At 32.1% G+C, this 16,740-nt stretch overlaps 1 protein-coding gene across 2 annotated transcripts in view; it reads right to left on the bottom strand.

Annotated features, from left to right (window-relative positions):
* CSMD1 (CUB and Sushi multiple domains 1) overlaps nt 1-16,740 on the bottom strand; it is a 2,563,917-nt gene that overhangs the window by 774,705 nt on the left and 1,772,472 nt on the right. For both annotated transcript variants that reach the window (XM_031949178.1, XM_031949179.1), the window contains exons 9-10: nt 14,455-14,579; nt 2,044-2,165 (exon numbers count right to left, since the gene is read on the bottom strand). In XM_031949178.1, the coding sequence (XP_031805038.1) occupies nt 2,044-2,165; nt 14,455-14,579 (247 nt within the window). The remainder of the gene's footprint in view (nt 1-2,043; nt 2,166-14,454; nt 14,580-16,740) is intronic.

The raw sequence follows: 16,740 nt of genomic DNA, 5'->3' as shown, positions 1-16,740 counted from the left end.
GTGTACTATAGAATAAATTTTTATTCAGTATGGATTGGACTAATAAAATCTATGCAGTCTCTTCCCAGTCCAATAGCCAATTCTTTGGAGACAAGTATAAGGCTATACATAAGGAGGAAAGAAAGAGAAGGGAATAAGAAATGCTAGAAGTAATCATACTACTTTAAGAAGGTAAGCACTTGGGGAGCTATTTGATTCTATAGATGAGATCTTCAATCTTAGGTGTAGTTAGCCGAGGAATTGATAAAAATTCATCCCTGAGGCAGGCAGGGAGAAGGCACTGGTAGAGATCACTTTAGCTCCATGATGCCTCCTCATAGAGATGACTTTAGCTTCATGATCCCTCCTCTGGGGAAATGGTCCAGTATGAAATCCAAGTTACATCAAATCCCTGAGACTCACTCTCTGTAGAGGTCTCTAGTAATCTCACCTTGACATATCCTGTCAGAAATCCCAGTCATGTCCCTGAGGTTAAATTTTCACTATAAAATCTACTGATGGTTCATTCCATGGCTGCTACTTTCCGTTGGGTCAGTCCACCATAGCACTCTGCTTCATGATGCCATTCTCTATACTTCTCCAGCCCCCATGCCATATGGTATTTCTGCTAACTGCACTATGTTTCACAACCCACAACTCCACTTTTCCTCCTTACAGCTAACTTACTTGTTTTGGGTGCTAAGTCCCTTTCAGGATTTAATCTGCCAACTAAAGGTTGGCAGACCTCTTAGGGTGCTCCTTTTCTACTGAATAATTGTGAGATCTACTGAGGAACCTGTTTTTCATATGCTCTCCCACTCTATTTTGTATTTACCATTCCTGCTATCAATTGTATCCCTTTATTTTGTCTGTAACCTATTCCCTAGATGAATCTGCCTTTTGCCCAAGAGAATGACCATTGTGAATTCTTCACATGACCGAATGCCAACTTTTGGTGCCTACCATCATCTGATGTCTACATTACTCACATCATTTTGGTGCTTGAATGCCATCACTACCAATTTTGTTCTAGGCATACTGTTAGAAGCAGGTTGCAAGATCTTTAATACATCATTCCATCACTTGACCTCTGATGTTCATTTCCAGAGATTACAGAAGAATTTTCAGTTAAACTAGCCTTTCTTTTTTATGTTCTTACACATAGAGAAAATGAACACTAGTGAATTATAAAACCATTGCCTAGATGAAAAATAAAAGAAAGGAATGTCTTTATAATAAATAAATAAAACATCTTTTCATCAGAGAACAGGATGAAAGTAGGTGATCAACCTATTTAAATCATTTTATTATGTTTAGTGAAAGTTTTTATAAGGAAAACCAGAGCCAATTATTTAAAAGACAATAGTAAACAACCAGTCTATTTTGTACAGGGAACTGATTGATTTCTAAGAGTACACTTTCATTCTGACTAAAATTTTTAAGCAAGGCTTTAGTCCAATACAATGTTGTTTGTTGTTGGTCAATCCTTTTTGTTGTTGTTTGGTTGCTTGCTTTTTAATTGTGTCTGACTATTTGTGATCTTTTTTGCAGTTTTCTTGGCAAAGATACTAGAGTGTTCTGCCATTTCCTTCTCTTGCTTATTTTTACAGATAACGAAACTGAGGCAAAAGGGTTGTGACTTGCTCAGAGTCACATATTTAATCAGCATCTGAAATCAGATTTGAACACAAGAAAATGAGTCTTCCTGATTCCAGGTTTGGCACTCTATCTATAATGTCATCTAGTTGCCCTAGTCCAAAATAATAGGAGTAAAACAAACCTAAAGAGATAGAGCAAGAAACTTAAGAGCAGAGTTAGTTCCTTCAATTTAAAACCACAAGGAATTGAGTTGAGTACACCAGAAACTATTAGTATTACATGTGACTCTAAGAGCATTTATCCAATTGTATCTACTTCTAGTTAATCAAGGGTATGTAAATGATAACCATATTCATTTCAAGCAATGTATTTTTAAAAATATGAAATTTTATTATATTTGTTTTAAGTGCTTGATAGAATAAAAATAGTCATTATTTAAATAATGTTAAAAAAAGAAAAGTGTACCTTTTCGGGATCTGTTGTAGTGATAACCCATACACAATGGGCATTGTCTTCATACTGAACTGGATAGTTAGGTGATGTAATAATTCCACTTGGTCCACGGAGATTGGAACCACATGTTCTAGCTAGAAAGACAAAAACAAAACTGCATTATTTTTTCATATTTGAAGTTGACATTTTTAAATATAAGAAAAGCATTGGCTAACAATAAATAAAATAATAAAATGCCTTGTTGGTTAGATCTAGACTCCTGGTTTGATGTGCTTTGGTTATATATTTTTATAATTACCTAATAAATTAACTTTAATGTCTAAACAATATTACCGAAGACCTAAGTTTAGATGTGCCCACAGACACATACTAGCTATGTAACTCTGGTCAAGTTACTAAACCCTCTTTTTGCTTCAGTTTCCTCATCTTTAAAATGAGCTGGGGAAGAAAATGGTAAACAATTTCATTATCTTTTAATATACTAAAGACAACCCCAAAAGGGATAAGGAATAGTCAATAACAACTGACAACGAACAGCACAAGTTTTACAAATCTCATTTTATTGAAGGTAAAAATAAAGATTTAGAGAGAGAAAGTAATATTCCCAAAGTCACAAATCTGGGAAGTCATAAGGCATAAGACAACCTTAAGGCAAGGAAAAGTGAGGGACTTAACTTCTAGGCCTTCTAACTACTAGTTCCCTGCTTTTTATATACATTTCACTCCGCCTTTGCCTATGCCTGCTGCATGCAACTGTGGTAAGGTACTAATTTTTGTACATATTGAGTATATACTTATACACACATACAATGTCTCTTAGACATTATGTTAGTTAGAACATAAGCTTGTCAAAAACAGGCACCATTTCTCTTTTTATCAACAACGACTAGCAGGATATATCATGTAAATTATAGACTAGCTCCCTGGAGGGCCTCAGGGCCAGCCAGAGTCAGGGTAAATCAAAGTCCTTGGTTTTTAGGGGGAGAAGTGAAGGAGGCAGGCAAGCTGCCACAAGGCTTGTCACAGATATATCCTGAATTCTGGAGTCAGGAGTCTAGCCTCTCTCCTCTTCATCCTGTCACCAAGTGCCTCTCATTTCTCTCTCTCAACCCTCCAATCCTTGCCTACAATTATATTATAACCAAACATTCAGCAAGCACCAATGGTGAGGAGATCAATCATCCAAATGTATGCTAATAGAGCCATTGTCTTATTAAGTAGCCTTAAGTGATCTCTTGGCTAATTCAGAGTTTTAGCCCTCTACAATATAGTATGTGTTTAACAAGTACTTGTTGATTGATTGATTGACTAATACTCAGTGAAAGGCAAATAGGAAACATTGAGGGTTTGGGGGTGGAGAAATATTGAATTTTCTCTATTTGGTCTAATTTTGTATTTATTCTGTTTTTCTGAAGTCTGAGATAATAATCCCAAAGCTTTGAATGACCTTCCATGCTTCCATGAATTTTGGTAAGGCCATACGAGTCAGTGAACTGAAGTTGATGATAGAAAATTCAGTCGGGAAGAAGCTAAATCAGAATGAATGGTGTTTTTTTGGCTTGTTTGTTTTGTTTTGTTTTAAATGTATCAATTCATTCTGACTTCTGCTCTGTTTTTAAATCTTGGATGCTACAAACCTACAAACATAACACTTAATTAGGTTTTAATTATCCAGCATTTTTTTTAAAGTTTATATACATATTTTCTGTTAAAAAATAAAGTCATTTGAATTTTAAAAATGAATATATGGATTTTGACTTAAAAGGACATAGAGTACAAACATACTCACACACACTCATGGTTTCTGTTTAATTAGTCTATTTTAGGTTTTTCTCAAAAAGGGTCATGAACCTCAGATGCTGACTTTCCCTCCCAAGATAAACAAAATCATTAGCAACATTAATTGGAAAATTTCAGCAATAAAGATAAAACTGGGGGAAATTATTTATAGTCAATTTAGAACTTTAGTTATAAAAATATTATTTCAGCAATTAATATATAATTGCAAGCTAATATAATAACAACATAGTATGTAGATAATTTATTATCTATATCATGAACATATTAGGAACCCCAAAACTACTGTTAATTTTATATGAATTGAATATATGTAGATATTCTTAAAAGCAAATTCATCATGTGTGTATGTATAAAACTATTTTAATAAACATATATATAATGTATATAGAGAATTTCTATAGATATATGTAAATATAACCCTAATCCTATTAGCAAAGGAATTCAGAACTTGAATATGACTTAGTAGACATATCCTATTTCTGTACCTTGCTCTCTTATACACTTTCAGCAAATCATTTCACTTTTTTTAGCCCTTGGATTCTCATATGGGAAGAACGAAGTAATCAGATTCTTTTTCATCTATAAATCTCTGATTCCACATTCTGATATGCCTGGAAAACCTAAGGCATACACAAGGGAAATGAGTCACACAATAGAAATATTAATTATGGCTACTGAGCCTGTACCCTTGATTAGCAAGCTCAGAATTCTACTATTCTATATACTATAACCTGGGGTAGCTAGGAGGTACAATGGCTAAAGTTCTGGGCCTTGTATAAGGAAGACTTATCTCCCCAAATTCAAATCTGGTCTCACATGTATACCAGCTGTGTGACTGTGTGATCATGGACAATTTATATGACCCTTTTCCCCTCAGTTCCTTATTTTTAAAGTGAACTGGAGAAGGAAATGTAAACAACTCTAGTATTTTTACCATGAAAACCCCAAATGCAGTCACAAACAGTGAGGCATGAGTAAAAACTTAAAAAAAAAAAAAAACTAAATAAAAGAATCTATTACAATCTGCTATAATCCCTTTATATATGTATATGTGTAAACATTTTTCTGCATATAAAGATAGAATCTGATGTATCAGAAGCATTTGATTTTATATGTGATTACTATATAGATACAATCAGTCAACCATCATTTATGCCAAGTGCTCTGTTTACTTAGCAAATTATATGGATAGAAAAGAAGATAAAAGAGATAGAGATAAAGATAGACATTTGATAGAGACAGATACTTAAAGGACAAAGAATTGACTTCAAAGCTAAAAAAGACAGGTTCCAAGTCCTGCTTCTCAGAGATTCTAGTTTTGTGACCCTGAACAAATAACTTAACATCTTAATGTTTTAGTCAACTCTCTAAAATTATAAGTTGTAAAGAGAATATTGATCTGCACTGTCAGAGAATGTGCTTCACTGGGAGATCTCCAAATTAATGAAATCACAGGTCTACTCCCTATCCCTTAAGTATATCTGTGTCACAATCTCTATCTATATAATTAACTATCTGTAAAGTCAAGGAGGAATTTGCTGCTAACTTTTTCTATCATGATTTTTCTTTTTCTTTTTTTCTTCTGAGTCCTGAGAAGAGCATTTTGTCCTTGATGCCACATTGGCTTTGCAAAAAATGTCCACCAGTGGCATTGTCTTACTCTTGGGACTTGTACCTGCTCTGACTTTCTGCCCTTGGCTAGGCCTGAGGCAGACCATTTAAAAATAGATGCCAATTCCATAAGAACCAAATTAAAAAAAAAAAAAACTGATTTTTTTAAGTGACAGTAAAACTCACTTGAGAGTCTCAAATGTAAAATCCTTAATGGGGAGCATAACATCTAAGCAGAAAAAATAATATTTATATTAATACCTTTACATTATAATAATAATGAGCTAGTATTTATATTGCATCTTAAGTTTTTCAAAATAACTTACAAATATTGTCTCATTTTGTCCTTAGAACAACCCTGAAAGGCAGGTGCTATTATTATTTTCATTTTATAGAAAAGGAAACTAAGGTCAACAAAGTAAATGACTTGCTCAAAGTCTTATAGCTAGTAAATGTTTGAGGTTGGATTTTAGCTCATATCTTCTCTACTCCATGTCCTCTGTGCCATTAAACTGTCTCTAATTTTGAGTACAACTTAACAGTCAATTTTGAAAAGTACATTAGATAATGATTCTCATGCTGTACCCACCATTTATAAGCTTTGTTCTTGAAAGTATTGAGGCCATTTAAGCAGAGAGCTAGAAAACATCTGGATAGGGAAGCAATGATTTCTTCAAACATAGAGCAAATATGGTTTCATCAAGAACAAAGCATGACAGATGACCATCATTTTATTTTTGACAGGATCAATAAACTAATAGAAAAGGGAAATCTTTTCATTGTGTTTGCTAAAATTTTAGCAAACCTTTTAATAAAGAATTTTATACTATTCTCGTGGAGAAGATGAAGAGATATTGATGAGACAATTATACAACTGAATTGATTCAGAACTCATTGGATAGTTGGCTTCAAAAATAATTTGTTAATGTTTAATGTAAACACAGCTGAGAGTATCAAATGAAGTAAGACATGTTTGACAGAAAATAGATGCTATGATGATCACATTTTCAGATAAAATAGAATTATGAATTAGTCAGGATCCAATGAAGATTAAAGCAGTCAATAAGCATCTATTAAGTACCTACTATATGCCAGCTATTATGCTAAGTGTTGAAGATATAAAAAGAGGCAAAAGAGAGTCCTTATTGTTTAAAGATCTCATAATCTAGTAGGGGAGACAAGAAGTATACAAATACAAACAAGTTGACTTCTGCATAAATAAGAAACAATAGGAAGGCACTTGACTTAAGAGGAGCTGAGAAAGATGTCATGTAGAAATAGTGGTTTTATTTGGGATTTAAAAGATGCCAAGTGTATTCAATAGGCAAAAATGAAGAGAAAGAGCATTCCAAGAAAGGGAGACAGAAATGAGATATGAAGAGTTATCTTCATGAAATCATCCAGACAGTGTCACTGAATTAAGTACAATATTAGAAGGTAGCAGAGTGTTAAAAGACTTGAAAAGAATTATACGAATAGGTAATAAAGGGCTTGAATGGCATAGAATTTTATTTTTTATCTTGGAAGTCATAGGGAGCTATTTTCGCTTATGAAGTAAGGAGATTCAGACCTGAACTTTAGAAAAACATGTTATGAATTGAAGTGGGAAGGCAAGAAAACCCATAAGTAGACTGTTACAATTGTTCAGGAGTCAGTTAATTAGGTCTTGTTCCAGAGTACTGCCCAGATCAGAGAACTTAGCCTCTGGAAGGAGTAAGGGAACCTTATTGTGTGAGATAGTTGGAGATGATGATAGTAGATGGAATATGTTGATATGAGATGAGGAAGAGGGGAAAAGAGAGATGTTATGAAGAATGGCCTTAATTTTTTTCTATAAATTAAGAGACAAGTTGCTCAATTGAGTACACTAGAGCTTGTAGACACAGGGAAGTGGACTCTCCTCACAGTATCAGAGCAGGAAAAATTGCTTGTGGTCACTCATAGACGAGAACACAGTGCAAGAGTGCAATAAACCTGTCTTCTTAGATGATATCATCTTGGAAGAATTGAAAACTTACAGGTCCCTAGAAGTACTTCTGAAAATAGCTGCACAAAAAAAGTGAAACCTGATACAGTGTGCCCTCACTGTGGAAGCAGAGCCCTACTTTAAGAGTTAAAAGCCAAATAATAAACTAAGAAAATGAGCAAATGACAGAAAAAAAATGAACATAGATATTATGGTGACAGGGAAGATCCAAACACATACTCAGAAGAAGATAACAAAGTCAAAGCTCCTTCATCCAAAGCCTCCAAGAAAAATATGAATTAGTCTTAGATCATGAAAAAGCACAAAAAGGATTTTGAAAATCAAGTGAGAGAGGTAGAGAAAAAATTGGGAAGAGAATAAGAAGGAACATCAGACCTTATTCTGAATATTTTATTCACTTTGTAGTATAACAATTAAGGAAGTCCTTAATTAATTGGAGAGTATGCATAGGAGGGAAATCGGAATGATGAAAGACTCAAGTCTTTACCATATGATGACTGGTTGGGAGAACCAGTTATGTTTGCTCTGGAGAAGAATAAGGGGAATATAATAGCTGTCTTGAAATATTAGAAGACTTCATGTATAAGAAGGTTAGACTTGTATTTTTTGACTTCAGAACTAAACTTGAGATGGTTGGGTGACATAATTGATAGAGTAGTGAACTTGTAATTACGAACACCAAAATGTAAATCCTGTTTGGGACTCACAACCTGTATGACTCTAGATATATCACTTAAACTCTCTCCAACTTGTTTTAATCATTAACTAATAAATTTAATCATTTGTTGTACAAGAAATTTTTATAGAGAAATTCTGGTAGAAAATTACCACTACCACTATTACATTTATTATTATGCAAAGAAGCCATTTTAAACTTGAAGTTGGGGAAAATGTTCAGAGTTGTCCAAAACTGAAATAGGTAGCTTTGGAGCATGATGAATTCCCCCTTCTTTGAGGTTTTTCAAGAAATATTTAGATCATCATTTGTTGTGGTTTTTATAATAAAGATTCCTTTAATGAGTTGAACTAAATGGTCCCCGATGCCCCTTCTTATGGCCAAATTTTATGATTCTGGGAAGAATAGAGAAGCTATGGTTTTAGCTTTGAATAACATTTCTATTTCATTTGAATTTAAGTAAAAATCTAACATTCAAAGCAAGTATATTATCATTAATATTAATTGTATTCCACTCTTATCCTGAAACCTAATGGCATGCAATGTCAGTTTGGATGCTCTCTTAGTTAAAATGTTAACTTATAGCTTCTAGTAAGATATGAAATCAACGGAAAATTGTTTCTTCTTTTGTTTATTTTTCCTGTATTTGCCATGTCTAATGTGGTAACTTGCACTTAAAAGCTTGCTGAAATGAGTTTTAAGACAAAAATCACTGCCAATTAAAAGTACTCAACTGATTTTGAAAAGATTATAATTATTTATTTAATAAAGAACCATAATACTTGTTTTCCTATCTGCTAATGAAATTAGTATGATTTCAAACAAAATCACTTGTATAATTACTAACTTATGATAATCATTCATCTGTGTAGTAACAGGAAGAACAGGTAACATTCCTTCAGTACTCAAAGGCAATTAGCTAATGTGAGCCTTGGCTAACTACCTCCCAACTGTCCAGATGTGAAGGATCACTTCTGACTCATAACAATTTATCAAATACTTTCATCAAGAAATCTCACTGTAGTCAAAACAGACTAATTACTAGTTAGAGACACCATGAAGATCTAAACATAGAGGGAATGAGGGGGTGGGAATCAACTTTTTCTCATAGATTTGAAAATATACTTATGGAGAAATAGAAAGTACTTTTATTCTTAATGCATTTTTGTTGTATTTGATAAATGAAAGATCTTAAAATATGTATTACAAACATTATTAAGTCCCTCTTTAAATATGAGGGACAAGAATATTAGTTATGTAATCACAGTTCTTTCTTTGCTATTTCTCACTTTTATTGTAGCTAAAATTTATGATTCCTTACAGTTTAAAGTCAGGAAGATATAGGTTCAGATACTACCTATGTGGCTGTAAACAAGTCATTTAATTTCGGTGTTTTTATAGTAATTTCCAAGATGTATCAGTCATGTCATACATGGTTTCCAATCTACATCAATAGATGGAGTTCTCCTATTAAGGTACAGATCTCAAAGGTGATGAAATATAGATTTTTCAAGTATAAATTCATGTTATAACAAACAGATTATAGTGTTATATAATATGAAATACATAGAGTCCTTCAGGAGCACTAGGTATTTCAAACAAACTTAGTGACTAAAAAATAAATTTATAAAGTAGTAAAAAAAAAATTTTGAATTGAATTTTCTGTGGAGCTTTAACAAGATTTCTTCCTGATTTAAATAACATTTTCAGTTCCATTATCACAGTTATTTGTAACCAGAAATCCTTAAAAGCAATGAATAAATGATTACTTAATGTACCTAAAAGTTGCTATCTCGAGAAACTTGAGAACTTTAACTTAAGAAAGCATATTTATTGTCAAGAATGTCAGTCTAGAGACAAATAAAAGAAGCAACTGAATTCTGTTCTATTCACACTCATGAAGATGTTCATTTCCTTTTTTATTCAGAGAGAAAGGCAATATTATCAGAATTATAGTATGTCAGTCCTAGTGGGGTCTTAAAAATCTAACCTTCCCATAAAATTGTGCCTTGTTGGGTTATTGGAAGAGCGAAGACTGTCATGCTCAAAGGGGCACAGGCATATGATCAGAACTGGTATTTGATTACAATTCATCTGCCTCCAAATCTAGTACTCTTTCCTTGATATCATAATGCTTCTAGAGATGTGACTTTTGATGATGTCATAGCCTATTCGGACTAAAATGAAGTATAGACGTGTCTCTTCTCACAAAGGCTATTCTTAAGATTTAAAAGTCATCACAAGCCTCTCTTATCCAAAATGCCTAGGCCAATTACTATTTAAGTATTTCATCTGTAGAAATCAAGATCTTTCTTTAAGGGGAAACCCAGTAGTACCGTAATAGACTACATAGTTCACAACGAATGGGATAAAACAAAATAATGTTTTAAGAAGTGCAAAAACATTAAAATTAATGAGTTACCAACAATAGAAGAGTTAGGAGAAACAAGAACACTGAGTAATATCTGAAAGGATATTATAAAGTCTTTAAGGTGCTAAAAAATACTACTCTGTGGTGGTTTAGGGCAAGGATGAATAGAAGACAAGTTTCCCACTTCATAGTTTAGCATAGAAATGAGAGTCCATCCCTTTTTCAGAACAGAAGGAATCATGATCACAGTTATAGCCCTACTTTCTAGTTCCACAAATGATGCTGTTTACTCAAGTAAAGACCCTGTTCCAACAGAGCCAGAGGCATTTGTCCCTGAGAGCATGGGTAAGGATCAATTCAAGTCTTTCTGCCTATCACAGAACAGTAGCTTTATTTCATAAGACTTGAAAAAACTGAACTGTTCAGATTAAAATATTTTAAAAGTAGAATATCAAAATATTAGAAGCAGTTTCTATTGCTTGTAATAGGGACTTAATAGCCCTTTCTGCCTCTAATTTCTATAAAAGGAAACAAAAATCCATCATTTGGATTATTTTGAATTTTGTTTATTAAAACAGCTGTTCATTTTGTGTGTGTGTGTGTGTGTGTGTGTGTGTGTATTTTTCAATTCAATTGAATATATATTGTTTACAGTGTGTAAAATGTCCTTGGCTGTGGGCATAAAGATAAATAATACTAAATCCGTGTTCTCCTAAAGTTTATATTAAGCCAGTTTAAATTCTTAATAAAAAGCCTAGTTTAAAGCTTTGAAAATATCCTGTTTCCTGAAAGGCATGTAAAAAAATCTAAGAAGAAAAAAAAATTATAGAGAAATATTTTTTGCTATTCTAAACCATTTTCTCAAACTAAAACTTATAAAATATTAGAGATACAATTACAGGAAAATCATTACATCTATTTTGTTTACTTGTTTATTAGCTATATATTAATTGCCTAATGTATGTAATTTATAGGGCTTTTTGATGAGGCGATTACAAAGAAAATTTCCAAACATACTACTCTCATCCATAAATTTTACAGTCTAATAAAAATATTCTTTAACTCCTAAAAGTTTCATGTGTAACAGCTCCATACATTTGCTCATGTTATTCCCTATGCCTAAAATGCCATTAATTGCCCCTTTAACTGTTAAATTCTTACAAGTCTTTAAAGACACAACAAAAATCCAGTTTTATTCATGAAACCTTCCTAAACCCAGGTTAAATTAAATCTGCTTTATATCTCACAGAAGTTTGTTTTGAATCTCTCTGATGCACTTATTTTATAATCTTGTATATTATTATCTCTGTATCTTAGTCTTCTATAGATTTAAGCTCACAAGAAATAAGAAATAAATACATTATTTAACCTTAGTAAGCATACTGTAACCAAATTCAGCGTCATGCATACATACTTCTTCTTTACTAAATACTTGAAAAATCTGCAACATCATTATTGTAGGTATTACTTACATTAATACAGATCAGAATTTATCTATGAATTAGTAGATAGTCTTTAGAAGTTGTTTGGTTTTTTGGGGGAAAAAATCTTGTTTTTTTCTTCCTAAGCAAAATTTTTTAAAATTATTAATTTATTTTGCTTTAATGTATGTCATTCCTGGATTGCAAACTAATGAATCAGACTATTTCATTTCTTTTCTTTTATCAGATTTTTTTTTTTAATAAATAACAATGACTTTCAAACTTACTTATTAAGAAAAATCATTTATCACTAGGGAATTAACTAGTAGGAATTGAGATTTGTTTAAATAATTAAAGTAGAAATCCTACTCATTATGATTAAGGAAAAAATAATGGATTTTGTGTCTTTTTTGCCATCTGTCTTGAATAGGAGCTGGGATTCTTAGGGGGGGGAGGGGGAGGAGAGAGAGGGGGGAACTTTTACCTGTCTTCTCTTCAATTAGCTCAAATAGAAATAGGGTTAAAAAAATTCTCAGAAAAAAAAAATTGCCTAAGGTGATAAATAAATAACGAAGATTTGAAAAGAAAGACACCAAATTATATTAGTTAGTTAATTAGCATCAATTAGGCATCTTTACTTAAGGGCTAAAGAAAAAAGTCTAAAGATAATCCTGGCTTTCCAGAACTTTACAATGTAATGTAAAGGGGAAAAAATAGAAAAGGATTTTATCATAGAATTCACATAACCTTTTACTTAAAGAAACATTGAAATTAATTGTCATAGCAAACAAATGTCACAGTAGTAATGAGTAAATTGCAGATTCAGTTTTTTCAGAATTGAATATCTTATGAAGCAATAGTAAATGCCATAAAAACCATGAACATTCCAAAGGCAATAATAAACAGTTTTTTTCTATTTTCAGTATATTGAACACAATTATTTTGTAATTATATGTGGGTATACATGCATAAAAGAATCTAATCTTCAAATGCTTGTAACAAGGAATAAAAACTGATTCTGAAGTAATGGCTTTTTTTTTTTTCTTAATTATATCAAGATAACATTTTTATAAACTTCAAAATTTTTGAGATAATATATGAGATTAGTTAACTCCACATATAAATTTTGTTTTCATTACAAAATTCATATGTTAATGTTTCCCAGACATCCTTAAGCTCTCTTACATCCATGATGTTTTTATTATGGTGGTCCATATTTTTAAATATGTAGAAAATATCCTCATGATCCAGCTCAAGAAAACTTATCTCCCATTCATTTACTTAAAAAAATAATAGAAACATTTGACTTTGGTAATAATGCTAAAGATGAATAAAATCTTAAACATTTGATTTAATTCTTATTTGGGCCATGACATCAAAGTCTTCTTTAAAGTAAATTAATTGCTCTAATAAACTGAATGCTCTAATAAACTGAAATTCATGCATTATTTTTGTATTTGAATAAATATAAAACAATTTTACATTTAATATATGAATTTTTGTTTTTATACCATCTAAATTAAACACATTTTAAAACATAGCACTATAAAATATTAGAAATATGGTTCTTTACCAAAGCCTAAAAAGCAAAAAGGAATGAATTCTGTTGTTTCTGTCAAAACCAAACCAAAACATTTTTCTTTCTAACAACAGTAACATGAAAATTCTTTGAGAGAAGATTGTTTAGTCTTTTCTTTCTTTGTAGGATGGTGTCTCACCCGTAGTAGTTATTTGAATATTAAAGGAAGGAAAGGAAACAGGAAAGGAAAAAGAAAAGAGGCAGAGAAAAAAGAAAAGATGGGGGCAGGAAAGGAGGGAGGGAGAAAGGGAAGAAGGGGGAGACAGAGAAAGGAAGAAAGACATGAAGGGAAGGAAGAATGGATGGAGGCAAGAAGAAAAATGGAGGAAAAGAGGAAAGGAAGAAAGAAGGGAAGAAGGAAGAAAGGAAAGAAGAAAAGGAAAGATAAACTTAGCGAGGAAAGAAAGAAATAAAAGTGAACATATACTGAATGGGGCAGCATTCAGTGGCAAATGGCACAATGGATAGAGCATGAGGCCTAAAGTCAGGAGGACCCGAGTTCCAATGTGGTCTCAGACACTTAACACTTCCTGGCTGTGTGACCCTGGGCAAGTCAATTAACTCCAATTGCTTCAGCAAAAAAAGAAAGAAACAAACAAAGAAAGGAAGGAAGGAAGGAAGGAAGGAAGGATGGAAGGAAGGAAGGAAGAAAGGAAGAAAGAAAGAAAGGAAGGAAGGAAGGAAGAAAGAAAGAAAGAAAGAAAGGAAAGAAGGAAGGAAGGAAGAAAGGAAGAAAGAAAGAAAGAAATATACTGAATGTACATTACCTCATCTTCCAGATGAGAAAACTAGGTTAAATTATTTAACTTTAGTAACAAAGGGATGTTAATGAAGAGTGGTACTAGAGCTCAGGTTTTTTAACAACTGCTCTATTTCTGAATCTGTTTATTTACAATGACTTACACTTTAAAGTTCAAATTTGTCACAGAAAACACCTTGATAATAAATAAAAAAGAGGATCCAAATTATATTCCTTACCACGACAGATTGGCCGGTGGTCACTCCATGCTGCTAGAGTCTCTGTGACTCTCTGACATGTTATGCTTTTAGATCCCTGAAGGACATAATTGTCTTCACAGGAGAATTGGACGCTTGCCCCTACCCTAAAGAATCAAGACACAAACAACAAAAAAAAATTTTCTTAGGAGGCCCAGAAAAACCAATATGTTACTTATTGCTAATTTGGTAGTAAAAACAAAACTGTCAGGTATGTGTGTATGTATATGTATATATATATATATATATATATATATATATATATATATATACATGGAAAAAGAAATTAAGATCTGAAAAAATTCAGATAACCAATCATTTTCATATGAGAAAAAGTTTTATTTCAAAAGGGCAAATATATGTATGATTCCATCAATGTGGGAGAAAATGCAGCAAAAGAATATATTTTAAAACAACACATATCAATTATAGTCAAAGGAAGGTCGCATATTATAGTGGTGAAATATATCTCTCAAGAACATTCTTTCCCACCCCATTTTATTATAATCCATCCAGGCTACAGTTAGATGAAAAATTACTTTTGTTCTAGTTCCACATCTGAAAACATGAAACTTTGAGATTGTGAGCACTGACAAAACACTAAAACAGAATAACAATTCAGCAGGTGCATTAGAAAATGTTCAAGTCATAAATCAGGTATGAACACATACCCAATTACTTCTTCTGAGCCTGACATGTGGCATTATGCATAGTGTACCACTATTTTACATTCTGACAAGTATCCTCTTTAAGGAGCAAATCCTGCCCGTGTTTTCTTTTCATCTTGCCCTGGGGACTGGGAATCCAAAAAACTAATGGAATCAAGAGTATGTTTAAAGAGAAAAGAGGTAAGAAAAAGCGAGGTTTTCCTTTTCAATATGCTTGAAAGTATAATTCTTTGTCATATATCTTCATTTCATAATGTAAATTTCACTACACTTAAATATATATGCATATATGTACTTGTTAAACAAATATAAAACTAATATGAACATAAACAATACACACACTTTTTCTTTGGTTTTGTTTTCTTTTTAGTCCAAATCTATAATTACATTTATTTAGGGAAGTAATCTAGGACTTTTCTCCACCAATGCAGAATGACTATTCAGATTTTCATAGAAGCACTGAAGGATATAGTGACTTATCTATATTTACAAAGCCAGTATATGCTAGTGACAACACTTGAACCCAGATCTTCCTAACATCAAAGGCATCTCTCTGTTCAGAATGCTCTATTGACACATACACAGACCCATGGATAGATATATAGACACATCTACAGAAGGATTTTTTTTCTGCACAAATGTAGAAATCTTTTGGATATACCAATAAATAGAAATTTGTGAAATATGCTACATCATAACTACATGTATGTATATATATACATGTATACATATATAACATATGGTTATATTTTCTATATGTATAAATCTATACAGAAATAGACATAAATACACAATACACATACATAGCTATGTCTACTCACATAAAAACATATATCTATACTCTTGGATATATGCATAAAATACACATAATAAATATACACAAAATATAAATTATAAATAAAATATGCTTTTAAAATATTTAAAGTATATAAAAGGGAGAAGAAGCACTAGATAAATAACCTAAATGTTATCACTGAATAACTAGAAATCTTATATTTCAGTTATATTACTTAGAGGGAGATCTTTTTGCAGGATTTAAGAGAAAGCAAGGACAAGAATAATATTGATTGTTAAAGCCGTTAGAGTTCTGCATTAAGCATATGTTGAATGAGTCTACACATTGTTACATTCTTGAACTTCTAGTATAAAATTTTAAAGTTTGTAAAGTGCTTTCACTTTCACAACAACTTTCAGAAGTATTGCTATCATTATTTTACACATAAGAAAAGGAAGGTAGACAGCTTACATGACTTGCCTTGGGTTATACAGTTAGAAAGTACTTGAGGCAGGGTTTGAACTCACTCTTCCTGTCTCCAAACTCAGTCCTCTATCTATGTAACAATATAGAAATGCTTGTTATTTATTTCCAATTATCCTAAAAATATATCAGTTAAAAAAATTAAAATGCAGATTGTGGTTTAGTAATTAATGTATGTGTGTGTGTGTGTGTGTGTGTGTGTGTGTGTGTGTGTGTTATCTCTAGTGATGCTTCAGTGGCAAAGTGGTTAGAATGATATGCCTGGTCAGGAAAATCTGATTTCAAATTCTGCCTCACTCACTTACTAGCTGTGTAACTTTGGACAAGTCACTTAACTCTTGT

The sequence above is a fragment of the Sarcophilus harrisii genome, chromosome 2 (assembly GCF_902635505.1).
Source record: "Sarcophilus harrisii chromosome 2, mSarHar1.11, whole genome shotgun sequence".
Lineage (NCBI taxonomy): Eukaryota > Metazoa > Chordata > Mammalia > Dasyuromorphia > Dasyuridae > Sarcophilus > Sarcophilus harrisii.
This window is presented reverse-complemented; position numbering and strand designations above follow the sequence as displayed.